This window comes from Podarcis bocagei, assembly GCF_964188305.1.
Source record: "Podarcis bocagei genome assembly, chromosome: 9".
Classification (NCBI taxonomy): Eukaryota; Metazoa; Chordata; class Lepidosauria; order Squamata; family Lacertidae; genus Podarcis; species Podarcis bocagei.
In genome coordinates, this window is record NC_138134.1 from 48427649 (window position 1) to 48449493 (window position 21845).

General features: G+C 42.1%; 1 protein-coding gene across 1 annotated transcript in view; it reads right to left on the bottom strand.

Annotated features, from left to right (window-relative positions):
• Positions 1-1003: 1003 nt before the first annotated feature.
• LOC308595293 (UPF0462 protein C4orf33 homolog) overlaps positions 1004-21845 on the bottom strand; it is a 44094-nt gene continuing 23252 nt past the window's right edge. Inside the window, exons 6-10 of the mRNA XM_081209298.1 lie at positions 10342-10522; positions 8769-8829; positions 8182-8230; positions 2665-2864; positions 1004-1257 (exon numbers count right to left, since the gene is read on the bottom strand). Of these exons, the coding sequence (XP_081065424.1) occupies positions 1170-1257; positions 2665-2864; positions 8182-8230; positions 8769-8829; positions 10342-10522 (579 nt within the window). The 3' untranslated portion in view covers positions 1004-1169. The remainder of the gene's footprint in view (positions 1258-2664; positions 2865-8181; positions 8231-8768; positions 8830-10341; positions 10523-21845) is intronic.

The following is a 21845-nucleotide window of genomic DNA, read 5'->3' on the forward strand; positions in this document are numbered from 1 at the left end:
GGCAAATTCATATGACTGTTCTTTTGTTACCAAATGGAATTATTATCCTCACTCACTCACTCACTTAGTAGTGTGATCCCTGATGGCAATCAGTACTGTCAGGGTCTCCTGGTGACTAATGAAGATGGCCATGTTTTATCTCCACTGTCAGAGACAGTATGTCTCTGAATACCAGTTGCTGGAATCCACAAGTGTGAGATATTGCTTGTGGGCTTCCCATAGACATCTGGCCGGTCTCTGCAAGAACAGGATGCTATTCTACAAGGGCCTTTGGTCTGATCCTGCAGAGCTCCTTTTACATTCTTGGGACACCATGTGAATGATAGAATTCAAAAACTATGCTTAGCCAATAGTGCTACAACAGAATTCAACAAGGTTTCCAGGAAGAGATAGAAAATAAAACTTTCCTTAGTGTTGGGAGAAAGCATGTTATGATCCTCCCAACTTTATGGCTGACATAATGCTAACCTTTTAGGCTTTCATTACCTGAGAGCAGGATATCTATTGGAACATCTTTCTCCACATGAATCCAGCTGTGCCTTAAAGTCATTCTTACAGCATCGCAGCTATGGCAGGTGGCAATATGGGAACAGACTCCTGTGGTGCCTTGAATAAGGAATACTCTCCCCAGGAAGACTTGCTTGGCATTTATTTTTATATTATTTCAGTGCCAGGCAAATACCTTTTCATTTTCTTGAGTACTGTCATGATATTTCTACAGTTTCTGGTTACTATGATGCTCTTTCATCTGTTACTGATTCTTCTTTTTACTGTGTTCTGATTATATTTATTCTTGTATTTGTATACTACAGTAAGTCATCCAGGGGAAAATTTATGAAGAGTGAGATATAAATTCCTGACATAAATGATAACCAAGCTCTTGACCTTTGGTTTAAAGTAAGTATTAAACCAAAGAACAAGAATTTGAGGGAAACAATGATATATAAATAGTGATATATATTGACACTTGAAGTCTATTTGGAGCAAGTCAACAAGATAAACATTGGCAGGCCCAATCAATTCATTTATTTTAATTGGCTGACTCACTAACACCATGAGACGACATAAGTAATTCAATATTTGACATCTCATATTGAAGCACAACACATTGTTACGTGTTTTGTAATTATTTTTCTCAATGATTGACTTGACTTTAGAGGTTGATGAAGTTATGACCACAGATCTGATGGAGGCTGGTTCCAGTCTTCTCCCATTATGTCCTTCAGACTGAAATCTTTGAAATATTCTAGAAGATGGCTATCAATAAAACATAAGTATATCAGCACAAGTAGTTAAGGTCCTAAATATATAGAAAGTTTTTTTAAAAAAAAACATATGTAATTTTAAAATGATAGCTTTAGGGCAATACTGTTTTGAATAGGAGCATCTATGGAGATTCACCTGATCTGCACCTCCTGGGCTGAAGTGCAAATCAGAAGCAGCCAACTTCAGAATTCAAATTTGCTTGATGTTCCACTCATTGAGGTGGCTGAGCACTGGGTCTCTTCTCTGTGTTCATTTTCTCCTTGTACACTCTCAGGAGATTATATGGAGAGATAAATGGCTGCCCCCCCCCCATTCAATCCAATGGTGTACCAATGCCTTTTTCTGTAGTTTTCCCTAGGAACATCATCGGTACCTGTCATTCCCAAAGGGGAATTCATACTGTTTTTAGCAGTGTCCAGTGCCAGATTTACATATAAGCTAAACAAGCTATAGCCTAGGGCCCCACTCTCTTGGGGCCCCCCACAAAATTTAAAAGGAAAAAAACTGGATATACATTTCCAAAATATAATATAAAAAACAAATAAAATAGAACCTACATAGAGCAACAGTGTTTTGTGTTGTGTAGGCTCCTATTTGTTATGTGCAAATGGCTTTAGATACCTATTAGGTCCATAAATTACCATATAGCATATATTCAACACAAAAAACAGTGACAATTTGTTGTTGACAAAGGACAGTTGGACATATAAAGGGTCCCATTACCTTCAGTAGCTTAGGGCCTCATCAAACCTAAATTCGGCCCTGGCAGTGCCAGTTGTGATTCCTCCATAATGACAAGAACAAGGGTGGTAGATTGGTTGGACTAGGACCAGGGAGGTCCCCACTCAGCCAAGAAACTTACTGGGTGACCTTGGGCCAGTCACAGTCTCTCAGCCAAACCTGTCTCACAGGGTTATGGCGATATTAAAATGGGTTCCTTGGAGGCAAGGTGGAATATAAATGTAACAACCACAACAACTTATGCAATTGGTAGCCATATGTGCTAAATACAGGACTGAACAAGCCTAGAATCCACAAGAAGACATGATGGATGTTGGAAGATAATAGTTATCCTTCACCACAAAAGCATTTCCAGAGTTAGCTGAGGAAAAGGTATGTTCACTGCACTGTGGAAAAATGAGGACTGGCCTATCCTCCCATGATCCAGTTATCAGTGTTCCTGTATTTACCACTTTTACACTTCATAAAATAGGTCCTAGCAGTACACTATGAAATTGTCAATATGAAGAGTAAACAGCATAAATACTCAAGTATATCCCAATAAAGAATGAAGGATTTTCTAAATGTGTTACGTAAGCAGTTACCGTCAAGAATAGAAAGAAGCTTCAGGAACAGTTGGAAAGCAATTTGAGAGAGACGTGGGTGTTTTGTACTCACAAATTAGGGCCCTGCCCCTCTTTGATCTCTTCTTGTGGTATTGGATAAAGTGCCTCATACATTCTCCCAATACCAGACCCATGGATTGCATATGAATTCATCTTGTCCACACCGGGGGGGAAGTAGTCCCAAGGAATAATTGCTGTGCCATTCCAGATGCCCCCATTTATATCAGCTTTAAATGTCAATGGAAGTCCTTTCTGCACAATGGAACACAAAATACACTCTAAAAACTTCATTACTATTTTCACATAAAGTTGTATCAGTACAAGATATTAAGCCACATAACCATTTTAAAACAAAGTTTAGCACAATGCTTAATTATCAAGATAACACTGAATTGCTGCACTTGAAGTTCCTGTTAGCGCTTCTGTGAAAATGTCAGCTGTTGTTTTAAACATTTATAATACCATTCTATCTATTCAAAAATTTAATACAGAAGTTCAATTAAGAGAAGGGCAACTTTTGAGTTTTAGAAAGTGCTTTAATATAATGAACAAAGAAAGATATTCATGTCATTGGAAGACTTTCAGGTAGTATACAAAAAAGTAAGTGGACTTCTTATTCAGTTTCAATTTCAATATGTCCTCTGAGTAACCATCTGACAGAACGGATTAAAAAGGAAGCATAAATCCCTGAAGCCAACATTAATTCAAATAAATAGCAGGAATTACAGGATTTCATTTGTAAAGAGGCAACCACCAGCTGCTTGCAAAAGCAATTACACTAGCTCTTTACAGAGATGCCCTAATTGAAACTATTGGTATTGAAGTTGTAACATTAACATCAAAGGAGACGGGTAATAATTTAGATATAGGAATGTGCCAAAGGCAGCATTTGCATTAAATCTGTGCCACTCTAGGAGCCAGCTAGATCCCTCAGAGATCCATTCCTTCCTTTTCCAGAAGGCCATATCTTGGTAGACTGACATTGGCTATGTACACACTAATCTGCTTGTAGCACAAAAATGCAGTTTCTCTCAATCCAGTATGATTCATGTTTGTCCTCAACGTGCTGCCTTCATTATAGATTGATTCTAGATCCTGCTGTCCACAAGGGTGGGTGCAGTTTAAAAAACAGCCCCTTGATTTGGTTATCTACATCTTTCCCTCCCTGCATATACCCCAGGTGAATAAAAGAGGAAGTGAATGAATGAATGAATGAATGAATGAATGAATGAATGAATGAATGAATGTTGTAATATACTTGTATGCATGAAAGGGTTATCTTGAGCTCAGTCATCATTGATTCTAGAATAAAATGTCTTTACACACATACACTTTGCACTGTTTCACAACTGCCAATATTTGAAGTTCAGAAAGGTCGTCAGGCTACCAACTGACCAGCAGAAAAACCCAACAGCCCAACCTGTGTTCTTTTAAAGCAACTTAATCTGCATAAATTAACAGATGAAGCTTTTGACTCCATCAAGGTCAACATTATCACCTGCTCATGTTTGTTTGCCAAGCAATCATTATAAGGCACAGGAGCAGGGTAGGGCCCACTGAAAACAATTTGAAACCCTAAACAGAGATTGATTTAGGGCCTCTGGGCACAGATGTGAAGTTCTGCAGTCAAGTCCTGATGTCACAGTGTGACATCAGACATGTCTCCCTAAGCAGGGAATAATAGTAACTGGTCTTTCAAATGTGTAGGGATAGGGGAGAGAAAATATTAATGTTAAAACACTGTGCACATAGGATATAAAACCATCCCTAGAACTCTCACACCAGATCTCGGTGATTATCTTTCAATAGTCATTGTATTTGGAACAGATTCCTTCTCTCCATTCCGTTGCTTCCTTGATTTCTTCTTTTCTTGACTTGCATTTCTCCCTTTTTGAAGCCCTCTTCAGGCATTCAGAAGAACATTGTGGGTTTAGAGTGAGGAATGAGCACGCACATGAGCCCTATGACTGCCATACATTCAGCACCCAGGGGGGGTTTAACTGGCTAAATATAGCTAGAATCCTCCCTACAATCAGGAAACCAGGCCCACCCAGGATTCCAATTACATTCAGCTGAATGTGGTAAGACTCCCTCTACCGACCTTTGCACTGAACACACAAAGTTCAGGGGAAGAGGGGGTGGGATGAGTGTGTATGGGGACAATGGGGACTGGGCCAATATGTCTGCCCCCATCTCCATGCAGTCTCTCACAGACTTTTGATTAACTGAAGGGGGCTCTTGTCTCCATTTTTCTCTCCCCCCAAACCTGTTTCTCCCTTCTGCTTCCATATATAAACTTAAGCAGCAAAGTAGACGTTGCTGCTCCTCTCTTTGCAAACAGCAAGGAAGGTAACCTGAAGCACAATGCCAACTGCAGGCAAAACTGAACATTATATTCAACTAAGCCCTATTCAGAGGAGACCCACTGAAATTAATGAACTAAAGTTTGTCATGTCTACTCTGAATAGGACTAACATTCAATACCATCCTAACACCTACAGTTTAATTTTGTTTATGAAGCTGGGAAGGAGAACATCACTCTTCTCTCCGGCAACTGCCAGATCTAATAATAACTTTGCTCCTGGTGACAAAGCAACTGGAATTTGGGGCTGTAGTCAGAACCCTTTGTTTAAGGATCACAGTTAAAGACTGATGATGGCAAAGCAAACAAACCACCCTCCACCTGTTAGCTCTGTCTGTACTGGTTTTAAACACAATTATTTGTTCAGCTCCAATAGTAAATAGGTTATTCAATAAATATTCTGTCAGCTGTGGATTTCTGCTGTGAATTGCTCTCAGTATTATTCACCTCAAGTATATTGCTGGATAGAACCCAGAGAGTGTTGGCATCCCAGATAGCTTATTTCATTTTCTGGGAACAATGATAGAGCCACATTTTCATCTGTGTTTTAGACGCCGCATCTTATGCTGTATATTAAAGTCTAAATGCAATCAAAACTGTTGTTCAGAAGATAAGATTCACACGACAATTGTGTGTGCTTTGAAGCAGAATTCACAAATCACCTTGAACCAGGCTGGAGTGAATTAAATGAAGATTACCATAAAGGACAGTCTTAAGCCCTATTAGTTCAGTGGGACTTTCCTTGGTAAGTGTATATAAGATTGCAGCCTTAAATCATGAATAAACCACAAAGAGAAAGTTTGATTTAAGTTGCTGATTCTAAATCAGACTTCCCATTTCCACTTCAATTGTTTCCTAAACAAAATATCACAATAATTGTTTGAGATAACTCTTAAAATTTGTTGCTATAACACTAAATAGTAGTATACTACATAATAAGGAAATTAGTGTGTGTGAATTCACTGTCCTGCATATATTTTGATTAACATCTCAGGTTTAACACTGGTTTAAGAAAGTACAGGGAAACTGAGACCCCACCCTCATATACCTTTCACATCTGTACAAACATTGTTATCTGAACATATTTCTTAATAACAAATGAGAAATATAAAGCTAGGCTTGATTCCACAAAATTAATTTCTTTTTCTTATTTAATTTCAGTGCAATTACTGCACATTTACCTGACATAAAATCACTGAGAACACACCCAGGTGAGCTTTCAGATATCATGTCCTAATCCGGAAAGTGCTGATTCTTTGGTTTCCTCTTTTCCACATTTGCTGAGATGCCCCAAGCTAGTACTAACTATAGTACTAACTTCCAATGCATGGTTTGAAGTAGGTTTGCAAACCAGACTTTGGGGATTACTAACCTTAGTTTGCCTGATTTGGACATCACAGCAAACTGTGGTTAGAGCAACATGAAAATGGAGAAGAGAATCAGCAGATGAGAAGGGAGGAGGAAATGCATGAGCTTGCAAGCACATCCCCATTTATGATCCTCCAAATTATGGATACTTAATGAATTGGACTTGATGACTATCCAGCTTCATGACTGAGCAGGGAATATCAATCCAGATTTCCCCATTCCAAGTCCAACACTCTATTCCCCATAACACACCTGCTCTCGAATTATATGATACTGCTTGCCGAATAAGTAAATAATGTGTTCCCCAATTCCATTCTTATAGCATGAAAAGTTTTTAGAATAAGATGTTCTTACTTATCTAAGATCTTCTGTGAAAGTATATCAAAAACTGAAAAATAAATCATTATAATATATGCCATATAATTCCTATTCTGTTCACATTGCACAGATATAAACTGACTCATGATAAACAGTAAAAACCTACTGAAACAGTAACATATTGATGCTGTACAAAATTCTAAAATATGATGGTATGCAAATAATTTATTATGAATCTCCATAGCATAACCCATGATTATTAGCTTCTAAATGTAAAATGCCTTTCTATGGGAATATATATGCATTGCTTATAATGGTTTTAAGGAACGCTGAATTGCTCAGCACTAAATAGAAAGGGAAATGGTCTCAGATAAATTTATAGCATAATAAAAACTTTGATGTAAATGCAGGATGTGCCAACAGGTGAGAGATTTTTTTAATTTAATTTGATCGAATAAGCTCCATGGAACCAATTTGCAAATGATTTGCAGATGTGTTGGCATTGCTTAACTGTATTGCCATGATTTATGTTACTTAACACTAAAGGAGATGATGAAATGAATTTATTGTCTGTAATTACCACAACAGGAAAAAAAAGCGATCAGAAAGGAAAACGAGATTTAAAACAAAACCAAAAAACCTTGAGCACAGAGAATGGCTGTTTAAACTCTGCTCATAAAGCAAACTGTGGAAAACCATTGATTTAATTATACCGCAGCAACCAATTGTACCATTATTTGCAATTGCTTGCAAAATTCTTTAGCAAAATGACCTTATCTGATCTGGAGAAACTAGGTCCCATTATTTCATACACTCATTTATGAGTAATTTCCGCTGAACATCCATTGAAAATTATTCATGAATGCATTTTAGATGATGCCATGGCCAGGACCCCCATTAAGTTAAATAGCGGACATATAGTAATCAAATAACTTGGTGCAAAAATATTAGTATAAAAAGAGCTGCAATTTTACAGAGTTTTACTCATCATCTTAATCCCTGCAGTGAACTAAAGATAGTCACATTAGGTGGCAATCCTAAACTCACTTACCTAGGAGTAAGCCCCATTAAACTCAGCAGGCTTACTTTTAAATTGGCATGCATAGAATTCCACGCAGCTGTTTGCAACTCTGAAGAAGAACACATGGTGTTCTTTTGCTTCATTTTACACAGTAATAGAAGACTGGGTGCACAATGTGCATATAATAATATTCACAAGTTTTATGTACTCAGGATGATGAAAAAAGGTAGAGGGTGGCACCCCCTAGCATCTGCTGCCTAAGGCAACTGACTCACTCTACCTAATGGCACAGTCGGCCTTGAAGCCACCCACAAAGATGCAGAGGGGTCATGTTAATGATTTATACATGCATTCTATAATGTCAGCATACACAAATGTGAGAATCATTGTGTTCATAAAACATGAAATATATAGACAGCATCCTAATCAAACCTTACTTGGTTAAATGCTTGCTTCGTTTAATTTAACAACAGAAAAATTTCATGCAGAATTCTACTTACCTCAATACAATCTCCTGCAGAAAGAAGTAATACAAGATGTTGGCCATGCCTAGCAAAACAAAATCATGAGGATGAGGGGTGGGTGGGAATCAATGGCATTGTCAAAACAGGTATCATAGGAATACAAAACAGTCAACGTATCAATTAATGAATTCCATAGCAGATTATAGAAAAGAACAAAATGTTATGAGTGCTGCCATAAAATGGAGTATGTTGCCTTCACTTTGGGTAGACTTAGCCATTGTTTTCTGGAGCTAGGAAAGCTCAGGCTGTGTATGCATTGCTGTTTACTCTGGCTCCAGTGCGCTCCCACTGCTGGTGTTTGAAGCCATGTAAACATGACATAAGCCACAATCTATAGCTAACTTACAGTTTCTTGAGAAATATTGCTGTTTGATGTGTGAAAACAGAAGCCATGTTCACTTCACAGTTAAGCTGAGGTATGTACATTTGAGATAGTTACTGCACATGCTCAGATGACAACTTCATTGATAGGCATTCAGGAGAATGTAACAGTGTGGGACTTCATCTATAAACCAAAGTCTAAAGTAATAGACACAATGTGTTGTTTACATGGCAAAACTTACGGGCAGACTTCCACTTCCAAATAGTTTCTTGTTGCACTATTCAAAAAGAAGGATTCAGCCACTGTGAAAGAAATAATACCAGAATGCTAGTGTGTGAGGTTTGGAAGGAAGGGGAAAGAGAATTAACCAAGGAAATTTATTATTATTTCAGAAAGGCAAGAAATTCTTCATCTTTATCATAGTTCACTCTCACATCTATTAAATGTTTCACATACAGTTTAACTCAAAAGCGCATGGGTTCTTGTTTCAGATAAGATCTTTCTATGGATTCTGTAATGATTTAACAAACTGGTTCATGTCTGGATGAATCTGGTTCACCTCCATGTAATCCATACACTGTGATTCAAAAAACATGTTGACTTAGTCATGTCCAAAACCTTGTGCATACGCAGTAAGTGAGTAAGATTGTTGACTCCCCCCCCCCTTTGAACAATAAACCATCTTCTAAAACCCTCAATTTCAAAAGTGGTTTGCTATGTTACATGTGTGTGAGGGGAAGGAAGGGTTCACCTTCAAAGCTCTTTGGGGTTCATGGGACTAATTATTTAGTTCTTTGGGTCCTGCCATATCTATGGGTGCTCTGTGATGACTGCAGACACTTTAGGTTTCTGTATCTCGAACACTAAAGTTCATGCCAGAAGTTACTGTATTTTTATAGACCAGTATCTGCTTTTATTCATATCCATGGCATATTTCATGCTTTGTTTATTACTTCATCCCCAGTGAACAGCAGACCTTCATAGCATACCACAAACTGCTTTGAGAATTCCCATCAATTTTAGAAAAGGTTAGTTGTGTTTCATGTGGAACTGCTGTTTGGGATGCCCAAAGTCCTTCCTCCAGCATGCTGAACTAGCTGAGTTGTTTTAAAAAACAAAAACAAAATGCTCTTGGCTATTAAAATGTTATCATGTTATTACAAAAAGTTAAAATCCTACTACGTTTAGTAGGAGCTTTCGGGGGTTGAAGTAAGTGAAGAATAAAGCTGTATGTATAGGGCAAATGTAAATAATGACCAGGATTAAACAATGATCTGACTGTGCAACCTTAAGTGGAAGAGGCATGAGGTACAGACTTTCACTTCTCCCACAATGGTTTCAAAGGGACTGTCTTTGCCAACTCAAAGCTGAAATAGGGGGGAGCATGATCCTGGGGTCTCTGCAATGAATGAAGGGACCTTAGATCCAGTTTGCCCAAGCCACCTTTTGGGCTACTGTGAGAGAAAGAGCCACCATCTTTAGATATATACCCATCGAACTATTTCCGGCATAGCAAGTCCCCACACACAACCTCAACAGGCATGACCCTTTGCCAGCAGAGATCCATCTCTACAACATCCCACCTATTCCAGTTAGTGCGCATGCCACTTTTAAAAAGAAATGCACAATGTTCCTTCATTTTGAACTTGTTTGGCAATACAATTAACAGGAAATACTTCATCTCAAGAAGCACTGTACGCATGAGCTCTTGATACACATTAATACTAGAAAAAACTGCTAGTTGAATCAATATTAGTTTTCTAGGCCTGAAACGTTACCACTTTTTGTGTTGTATATCATTCATAAAACCTCACCTTCATAGTCCCAAAGGCCATCAAAAGGCTTTCCAGGTTCACCAGGTGGAGCTGGAGGATCATCGAAGAATAAGGAGTTCACTTCCATTACTAAGCCTTGAACACCAGGTTTAAATGTGATAGTCACTGGAGCATGCAAAACCGGTATGCTGTTCCAGGTATTTACAATTTTATATTCTACCTACATAAACACATTAAAAGTGATAAAGATTTATATTATCTGGTTCCAACAGTTAGTCTGAGGCTGTTACTGCTACATTTCCATAGTACATTAAGGGCGTTTTTCCCATATTGTGCTATTTGGGCAACCTAGATATTGCAGTGAATGTGACTGTAGTCTTCTGGGGACAAACTTTTCCCCACAAAGGTTTCCAATGTGCTGAATCAGATCCAAATCAATTAAGCATGCTAATTAGAAAACAAAATTTTAAAAGAAGTACATGCATGTTAGCTGCCTAAGTGGCTAATAAAAAATACTAATAAAATTTTCTAATAAAAAAACTATCATTAGCAAATGTAGTTGAAGCGAAATATTAGATTAGGAACAAAAATTAAAAGTGCACATTATGTGATTTAAATGTTACAAAGTTTTAGCTGTGGTTGTTTACTGGAATACTCAATAGCATATATATTCCTATCATTTCTGGAATATTTTGTGTATGTGGGTGCCTGGAAAAGACCCTGATGTTGGGAAAGATGGAGGGCACAAGGAGAAGGGGACGACAGAGGATGAGATGGTTGGACAGTGTTCTCGAAGCTACCAGCATGAGTTTGACCAAACTGTGGGAGGCAGTGGAAGACAGGAGTGCCTGGCGTGCTCTGGTCCATGGGGTCACAAAGAGTCAGACACGACTAAACGACTAAACAACAGGAATTTACATTTCAAAACAACATAGGTACAGTCACCTAAAAAACAGTAAAACTTTGAAACTCCCTAGTCTAGCTGGTACTGTGCTCATTCATTCATTTAATATCAAATCAATCATAAGTGGGGTGGGGCAAGTGATGTGGAGGAATATACTGCCACATCCCAAGTCCTCTGAGCCAGGCCACAACAGAAGGTGAGCAGGTGATTTATTGTTCTTTTTCACTATGCCAGCTCCAGACCAGTACAGCCTAGGGGCCTGAAGACTGGGCCCCTCCAAGGGCTCTGGATTCAACAGCCTGCAGCATCCTATTTCAGAGCTTCTGATTGCTTTTGCTGATAGGACAGCTGCCAGTAATAGTAGTTTTATGCCACCTTGGCAAAGCTGGCTTCCTGCAGCAAAGGACGCCTGGCCCCAGTGGCAGCCCTCCTTTCTGCTGACAAAGGAGCACCAATGCACCATACAGCCTGTCATGTCAGTAGAAAGTGCAATCTATTTTATTTTACTATACACAAAGAGAATGCAGAAGTTTATGGGAGTTGGAATCCCAACAACATTTGCAGAGCCACAGGTTAGCCAGTCCTGTGCTAAATGATTAGTCTGGGGGAAAGTAAAGAGCAAATTTATTTCCACCTGTAACCAAAAGGTGGTTTGCCAAAATGGGCAATCTCAGGGGTACAGTACAGCTAAACTTCAGCTGCTGAAATGAGCCAAAACAGAACGCTTTTGAGAAGCAATAGAACACAGCTAACAGCTGTTCATCTTGCAACATTCTAAGTCAGTGCAAGATTACAGTTCCTTTAAAATGTGAATAGGAGACTTGATAAGAAACACAGCATCACTGCACTTAACATTTTAATGCAATCGAGAAAATGAAATATAAAAGGTAACAGCAGGTGAGACTTCACCATTGCATTGTATTTAATCTCAGTAACTGCTATGAATTTTTAAAAAAATACTTTTCACAATGTTCTCATTCTCTTAAAAGTGCAGCATTTTGTGTAACCATATATAAATTCTCACCTGTCTTGTTTCATCCCTCAGAAATTTTGCCTCATGATCACTGAACACAGCACTTTCACTTGGGAAGAAAAGACAGGTAACAATAGATGAATGGAATCTACCTGCATTAATTTGTACTATTGCACTAGACTGTTTTATTCACGAAATGCAAAACATCAGTTTAGAAACTGAAGTCCCATTAGGTTTATATGAAACCAATGTGAGGTTCTATTTGGAAAAAAACAAAAACACAACTTCTAGAAGAAAACTTAGTAGGGATTTCCTAAGCATAACATTGTTAACTTTAGTCTCCCATCTAGTGGCAAAAAGCAGTAAGAGTCAAAGTTTCTGTGATAAGCCTATTAACACAATCATTACGGGGGGAGCAAGACACCTTAATTTTATATATAGGACTATAAGAGTGATAAAATTTCATAGAAAGTGCAACAACACAAAATTCTTATTTTCAAAACCTTGGAAACATTTCAGGAAGTATTAGGCAAGATAAATCCTCATTTGGATTGCTCTGGAAGACTTAAAACAATGGCTGTAGGTCTTATCACGATGTTTGTCCACCTTTGGTCCCCACATAGCACTCAGATGTCACCCATGGTTCCTAAAAGCTGTCAGCATGTGACAGTGACCATACCCCAGGAACACCTTCGCCTTTCTGGCTAAACTGGGTAAGGGTAGCTGATGAGTTTCAAACCCTTGGTGAGTTAGGGATTTTCTCTGCGTTTGAAGACAGGCTCAAGAAGATTGAGTGAATGAGACCAATAGTGAGTCCAACAGTAAAGAAGGTGGTTTCTGCATGTGCTATAGAGGGAAGTGAGGAGCAGGTGGGGCTTGTCAACCTGGGAAGGTAGTCCATCTAGGTGAAGGAAAATTCTGACCCTAAGCCTCTGCTGCCTTGCTGGATACCTTCAGGAAAAGAAAAGGCTAAGGGGTAAACCCTATACAAATCCAGAGTGGAGTCTGTAAGTTGGTTGGATGGTGTCCTGTACACCTCTTTCCAGCAACTCCTGCAGCCAAGCTGGTGTCAAATATATTGCTCTGCTTTCCTTTGGTTCACATCAGTGAGGTCAAGGGGGGGGGTCATGTCTAGGGAGCCCAGGACCACCATACAACACTGCCCAGGCTTGTGCTCTGGGGAGGTCACTTTGGTTACAAACACAGAAGTCTGACTTCACCCCCAGAGGTACACTCCATTGTCTCTCAAGATAGTTGGATGCCAACAAAGATCTTATCATGTAGATGGATGACTCCTGGAATTTGTGAACAAAAATCACAAAATATTGCACTGGTTTGTGTCATATTCTTGTAGCTGTTGGGGAAAGATATATTTAAAAGAATGATGAAGTGGGGAGGGGGGAGTCCTAGCAGATAAATGCATGTGTACACCTTCCTGAATATGCAATAATAACACTGTGGGGGGATAATGGGTTTTGTTTTTTGTTACTATGTTAAACATTTTTGTGTTTTTATAATCTAATCTGATCCTCAAGTGAAGGGCAGATATAGAAATTTAATTAATAAAACAACAACAACAATAATGCAATTGAGTGTTTAAGCAGAAACCTATGTAAAAAAAAGAGAGAACCATGATATTTCCAGGACTCAAATAATACTCATTCACAGCATCTGCATATGGTGTACACTGAAGCAGTACAGTAGCGCCAAGGTTTTGCTTTTCCCCAAACCAATTAGATCACTCCTACAGAGCTTATAACTTAAACCAGGCTCTTTAGTGAAGAACTTTTCATCCACTCTGCACTGTAACCATCTCTGTGTTGGAAGGACAGATTTGTTCTGCCATTCTCAGCTTCCTCCCTTTTATTGTAACGGCTCCCAACTATCGCTTCTTACAATAGGGAATAAAGATTCTGCTTTATCACCATGCAATCCACTTATTTTATATATATATATATATGCTGGAGAAAGGAAAAATCAACCATATGTATAAGGTTTTCTTTTTCAGTTTGGTAAACGGAGAACTGAAACAAATGATATAGAAATAAAGTTAACTAGTACCTGCTTAGCACGAAGTGGTGGGCAAAGTCAGGAAAGCAGGCAGCAATAAAAGCCACAGCAAATAAAGTATTCATTTTTGAAAGCTACCGGGCAGAACAAAAAAATATGTTTTATATACCAGCTAGATGAACAAAGCTGAATAGTCATTGGCTTTGGAGGGTGTTTACTATATAAAGAAGAGGTAACTGATAACACATCCTGACCTTGGCAGTGTTTTAATAATTGACTAAGACTTTAGTTGGCTACCTGTTACAGTGTGTTAAAGGGAAGCATTTTGGTCTGGTACTTAATGAGCAGAATTCAGCATCCTAATCCTTGTCAATCATTCAAGCAGGATACCATGGGTCAATGATCCTGAAAGATGTCAAGAGATCCAGAACGATGAGCAGGATCACACTCTCCCTGCCTTTTTCCTGGTGAACATTGTCTAGTTAAAAGAGTACCTGGATGTCAGGGAACTGCCATCGGAGCATCAGGTGGTGGAGGGGCTCAGGGAGGAAGAAAGAGACTCAACAGCTGAAGCAGGCACCAGCAGGGGGAGGAGTGATTCTCTGAGGGAATGTGAGCAGGAGGGAGGGCTCAGGGACGCTTCCAGCGAAAACAGTGGGGAGGTATCTGAGTCTCACATAGGGAGACCTACACCTCGCCGGAAACTGTCACGCCGTGAGTCCAGGAGACGCGTTTCCGTTAAGGAGCTCCTTTGCTGGAAACGCTTCCGCAGACAGCCACTGTCGGACTCTACTAGTGACTAGAGCAGACATGTCTGAGGAGCTCCGTCACACACTGAGGTTTGTGGGGTCGCACAAACTCTGAGGGAGCACGATTTTACACACAAGCAGCTAATCAATCCCTAACAGCAGTCCGACAGTCTTTGTACGCTGCCTGTGCAAGAGAAAGCATCATGAGCGAACCAACCGGAACCGGAGGAGCTGGGGTTGGGGCTGGTCCAAGCTTGGAAGATAGATACCGAGCGTTGGAGGTCCAACTGGCGCTGCAGACGGCGAGGCTGGAGGAGAGAAGGGCTCAGGATGCAGACAAGAAGGGGAGAGCCACTCAGTTCCCCAGAAAGGTACCAGGATTGGTGCAGAAGTTTGGGGGGGACCCCAAGGATTACCATGCCTTTAGGACAGAGATGCAATATGCACTTAATGTGCAGTTTGATGAATTCCCTGATGAGGAATCACGAGTTGCTTTCGTGATTGGGCATCTTGAGAGGGGGGCGAGAGACTGGGTTCGACCCCTGATGGCAACGCACAATGACGTACTAAAGGACACGATGAAGTTCTTTCGTGCAATGGATATCATGTTTTCCAGCGATATTGAGGAAGGGGTGGTGCGCAGACAGCTAATGGCTTGCAAGCAGGGAAGCCGATCTGTCCGTGAGTACTGGACTGAGTTTACCATGCTGGTTCACAGACTGGGTTGGGATTTATCGGCGGCACCCATTCAGATGCTATTTGAAGAAGGTCTTTCGTCGGCTGTGAAAGACGAGCTGTCACGGAGCCCCAGGGCGGGGTCTATGGATCAGCTGACCAAATCTGCGCTGACCATAGGAGCGCGTCAGGAGGCAAGAGCCTTGGAGAGGCGGGAAGGGAGAGGGGAACGTTGGAAGGAGTTCCGCATTCCAGACATTCCTGAGCCAGCTTTCCCGCCGGCAGAGCCGATGGAAATCGGGACAGCGCGCGCGCGCGCATTTTCAAAACCCAGCGAGGGGGCTAAGAAGGAGGGAAAGGGCGCCCGGAAATGCTATCTCTGCCAACAGCCAGGCCACTTTGCCAGAGTCTGCCCCCAGAGGAAGGAATGGCAAGGGATGGTGGGAGCTGTTGAGGGGGAAGAGCAGGGGGAGACGGAGCAGGTAAAAGCCAACGCCTGGTTGCCACAATCGGGGCACTGCAGCCAGGCCAAAGAGCAGTGAAAGTGCCCGTGCCAGAAGCTCCTCGACCTGCTCTAGTGATTGAAGTGTTGCTAGAGCTGCAAAATGGACACCCCCTAAAAATAAAGGCGCTATTGGACTCAGGCAGCTCCTGCAATTTTATGAGCAAGGAGTTTGCTGCTGAACACCAGATACAGACTATCCCTTTAAGCAACCCCCTGCAGGTGACCACGATCGATGGCAGGGAGTTGTTGGGAGGAGGAGTCAGCTTGCAGACGGTCCCAATGATCATGAGGGTGGCAAGGCACACAGAACTGATAGCGTTTAATGTGGCCACCTTGGGAGGCGCTCCCATTATTTTGGGAATGAGCTGGCTAGCTCTACATGATCCGCTGGTTGGCTGGCATCAAAGAGTGGTGTCCTTTGGTTCAGCACATTGCTTAGAACACTGCAAAGGGGAAAAGGGTTCAGCAGGGGCCCAAGCCACCCTAGCAGGGACTGAAGTAATGGAGAAGGTGAAGGTACCACCACAGTATGCAGATCTCAGCGACGTGTTCAGCGAGAAGGAAGCTGACCAACTACCCCCGCATAGGCCCTTTGATTGCCAGATCAATTTACTCCCTGGAGCACAGCTTCCTGTGGGCAAGTTGTATGCCATGTCAGACAGGGAAATGCAGGAGTTGCGAGAGTTTATTGACAAGAACCTGAAGAGAGGTTTCATCAGAGAGTCCAAAGCAGCGGGGGGTAGCCCAGTGTTTTTTGTGGACAAAAAAAACGCGGACAAGCCGAGACTTGTATGTGACTTTAGGAGGTTGAACGCAGTGACTGAACCAGTGGTGTTCCCTATGCCCAGGATTGATGATATTTTGACCAGGGTGCGGAAGGGAAAGATTTTTACAAAGCTGGATCTAAGGGGGGCGTACAACCTGATACGCATAAGGAAAGGAGATGAATGGAAAACCACCATGTTTACCCCTTTGGGGGCATTTGAATATCTCGTTATGCCATTTGGATTACAAGCAGGCTCCGCGTGCTTTCAATCTTTTATGAACCATGTACTGGGCCCTTTGCTCTACAAGAATTGCGTTGCTTTCCTAGATGATGTGTTGGTGTATTCGGAGAATGAGGAGCAACATGTGAGAGACGTCAGAGAAGTGTTGAGGAGACTGCAAGCCAACAGGCTGTGGGTGAAACTGGAGAAGTGTCAGTTTCATACCAAGGAGGTGGAATTCCTGGGGTACCGCCTGTCAGACAAGGGATTGGCCATGGATCCCGGCAAGGTGCAGGCGGTGCTGGACTGGAAAACACCAAAAACCAAGAAGGATGTGCAGAGGTTCCTAGGGTTTGGAAACTTTTATCGTAAGTTCATCCGCAACTTCGCCCATCTGACGGCGCCCATTACTGACTGTCTCAGCAGTAAAAAGAAGTTTGTATGGACGGCGGAGGCGGAGCGAGCGTTTGAGGAGCTGAAAAGGGCCTTCGCCTCTGAAGAACAACTTCTGCATGTGGATTTACAAAGGAAGCTAAGGGTCGAAACGGACGCATCTGACAGAGCCATAGGGGCGGTGCTTCTTCTGCAGCCGGGAAAGGAGGAGTCAGAGTGGCGACCGTGTGCCTTCTTTTCGCGAAAGCTGAACAAATCCGAGAGGAACTACACGGTGTACGACCGAGAACTTCTTGCGATTCATGAGGCGTTCCGGAGATGGAGGCATCTGCTAATTGGTGCACAACATAAGGTGCAAGTGTGCACGGACCATAAAAATCTAGAGTATTGGAGAACTGCGCGAGTGCTCAACCAAAGGCAGTTGAGATGGGCCCAGGAGTTCTCCAAATTTAACTTTGAGATTTGTTACGTGCCAGGCCCAGAGAATGTTAGGGCGGACGCTCTCTCACGCAAACCTGAATATTTGGAGGGGGAGGGAGCACCTGAAGAAACCCATATCATCCCAGAGGATCGCTGGGTGTGTGGGGCGACTTTGGTGGGACAAAGGGAATTGGTAGAGGGTACGGTGCTTGATGCATACGCCCAGGACAAACTCAGGGGTCTCAGGAGGGAGGAAGACAAACTCGGTGGTTTTGAGGAGAGAAATGGGGCATTGTATTACAAGGGAGCGTTATATATACCCGAAGGGGAATTGAGGGAGAAGGTACTCAAGCAGTTGCACGATAGTCCCACAGCAGGGCATTTTGGGCAACACAAGACCATGTGGCTGGTTACTAGGGAATTTTGGTGGCCCAAGGTCAGGGAAGATGTGCGGGAGTATGTGAGAGGGTGTGAACAATGCCAAAGAGCCAAGGGGGAGAGGCGGGCGCCGGCTGGTTTATTAGAACCACTGCCCACACCTGAAAGACCGTGGGAAGCAGTGGCAATAGATTTCATGACTGATCTGCCAAGGTCTAGAGGGAAAACAGCCATCATGGTGGTGGTAGACCTGTTAACTAAAATGGCCCACTTTATAGCCTGCTCACATGCGGTCACAGCAGAAGAAACAGCCAAATTGTTTGTAGAGAATGTGTTTCGGCTGCATGGCGCCCCCTTGAGGGTGGTTTCAGACCGGGGAAAACAATTTACTTCCAGGTTCTGGAGGAAGCTCATGAGCTTACTGCATGTAGAGGTTAATTTCTCAACGGCCCGTCATCCAGAAACCAACGGGCAGGCGGAAAGAGCAAATGGGGTTCTCCAGCAATATTTGAGGTGTTACGTTAATGACAGAGAGAATGATTGGGTGGAGAAGCTGGCGTTGGCAGAATTTGCCTACAACAATGCAGAGAACGTGTCCACGGGGATGAGCCCCTTTTTGGCTAATCACGGGTGCCATCCCAGAGCCTTCCCAGGGGGGGAAGGGGAGAACTGGAGCGTTCCAGCTGCAGAACAGTTCGTTGAAGAAATGGAAGCGATTCATCGCCAGCTCCAACTCAACTTAAACAGGGCTAAGGAGGAATATAAGAGGCAGGCAGACAAAAACAGAAGAGAAGGTGAAAGCATTAGGGTGGGGGACCAGGTGTGGCTGTCAACCCAAGGGTTGCCATTCAAAGGAGGTTGTAAGAAGTTAAGACCCAAAAGGCTGGGTCCGTTTGAAGTCATGCAGCAGGTCAACCCAGTGGCTTTCAGACTCCGGTTACCGAACCACATGAAGCTGCACCCAGTTTTTCACAGGTCGTTGCTGTCACCGTATAGAGGAGACAGTGAAGGGAGGGTCACTAGGGGACCAGCAATGGAGGAGAAGGAACACAGCTACCATGTAGCGGAGATCCTTGATTCCAGGTGGAAGGGAGATCAAGTAGAGTATTTGGTAATGTGGGAAGGGGAACCGGAGTCGGAAAACACCTGGGTTAGGGCAGAGGATGTCAATGACGAAGTTTTAATAGAGACTTTTCATCAGAGGTTCCCACGTAAACCTCAGCCTGTAGCGAGGTTCCGAAGGGAATACTTTGCCACCACCGATGAGGAAGAGGAGTTGGAGGGGTTCCCAGATTCTGAAGAGGAAGAGGATTCAGCGAGCCAGGACGACGATCGATGGAGGGAGTTGTTCGAGACGTCTGAAGATGAGGAAGATTCTTTTCGGGGTTTTAGCCCTTCACCTCCCAGAGGGGAGGTAATGGGAGGGGGTGAGGGGGGCCCTGGAGGGGAGGTGGATGTCAGGGAACTGCCATCGGAGCATCAGGTGGTGGAGGGGCTCAGGGAGGAAGAAAGAGACTCAACAGCTGAAGCAGGCACCAGCAGGGGGAGGAGTGATTCTCTGAGGGAATGTGAGCAGGAGGGAGGGCTCAGGGACGCTTCCAGCGAAAACAGTGGGGAGGTATCTGAGTCTCACATAGGGAGACCTACACCTCGCCGGAAACTGTCACGCCGTGAGTCCAGGAGACGCGTTTCCGTTAAGGAGCTCCTTTGCTGGAAACGCTTCCGCAGACAGCCACTGTCGGACTCTACTAGTGACTAGAGCAGACATGTCTGAGGAGCTCCGTCACACACTGAGGTTTGTGGGGTCGCACAAACTCTGAGGGAGCACGATTTTACACACAAGCAGCTAATCAATCCCTAACACTAGTAATATATACAGTATAGAAGAACACCCGATACATTTTTAAAAAAGAAAAAACTTGAGTGAAGACTTTTGCAATATTTGAAGTCCAGTGCTAATTCTAGTATACGTTTTCAAATCTGCCTGACTTAATAGGGAATCACAAGTTTCTCTCGATTTTAATATAAACAAACCCAGATTAGTTAGGATTAATATTTAAATCTCATCAGGTCTGAAGATTTGAATCCTAGAATGCTCTAAAACATCAGCCTAAACCTATAAAAGCAATTGTAAGTCAAACACTAGAGCCTACTATGTCATTATCTGTCAAATTACTTAGCTGAAACGGTTTCCTGTTTCAGGGGACAAAGAGCCTTCTGGAAGTAGAATGAAACATTCTGAGATCATACTTCAAAGGGAATTTTCACAAAAGCAGAAGTGGCAAACCAGTTCAAATTTGCCATCTGCAATAACCTGAAGAGCTCAATAGCTTATTGAGGCTCAAGCCATCTCCATTCTTGTTACCAAAACTGTAAACAGTATTTCAGAGTGTCCATACTGAACTGGCAAAATGACTTTGAATCAATAAGTGTTAGCACACATAACAAGGAACAGCCACTGAAGAGCGTAGGCCCAACATGTTCTGCAGCTAATGCAGCATGAAACTGGAACAAAATGTTCTTCCCCCCCACTCAATTCTCCTAGATTTTGTGCTTCACAAAATGGGGGGGGGGACTGCACTGCCACCCACAAGCACAACTTAATCCCAAATAAAAGTACGACAAAAAGGACAAAGGACCCAATCATGGGTGTATATAAAAAGGGGCTTAATATTTCAAAGGGCAATAAGGTGGTTTTTATTTTTTAAAGTATAGGATTTTCAGCGGAAAAGGTAAAGCTGGATTAAATGGTGGAAAAATACAGGTTGCCATTTTGATGCCAACAGTATGCTACATAAGCAACTTTGCTTCTTGCATTCAACTACGGAAAGGCCTTGGCTTCACTCTAAACAGACATTATGAGACTTTATTCAAATCTGATTTGATTCTGTCCAGTTTGGATATTAAGAACACTGAATATCCAAGGCAGAGGTTGTGAATGAGTCCTTCTAATTCATGTAAATTGCAATATTCTCACAAAAGGGTAATTCCATAGTGACCAACATAATATTTGTAATCTTCTATACATAATATTTTGTGTACAGCGGTACCTCTAGATGCAAACGGGATCCATTCCGGAGCCCCGTTTGCATCCTGAAACGAACACAACCCGCATCTGCAGGTCGCGTTTCGCGTTTCGCTTCTGTGCGTGCACGTGACGTCATTTTGAGCATCTGCGCGTGCACGAGCAGCAAAACCCGGAAGTAACACTCTCCATTACTTCCAGGTCGCCGCGGAGCGTAACCTGAAAAAGCTCAACCTGAAGCACATTTAACCCGAGGTATGACTGTATTGGCCAGTATTATTAAACTAATTGTGTGTTAGCTTGATTGATGTTCCCTTCAAAAATAAATAAATAAGCCAGATTGTTTAAATGATTTCTTTTTATTGTATTTTAAAAGTTGTGACTAACACAACAGTTTTACAACCACAAGAATTTATCTGGACCTTAAAACAATTATATTCTCTAAACTTATGAATAAAAAAAATCAATTAGTAAGCAATATACACAGTTACTGGCAACAGTGATAAAGTTTTCCAGCATATGACC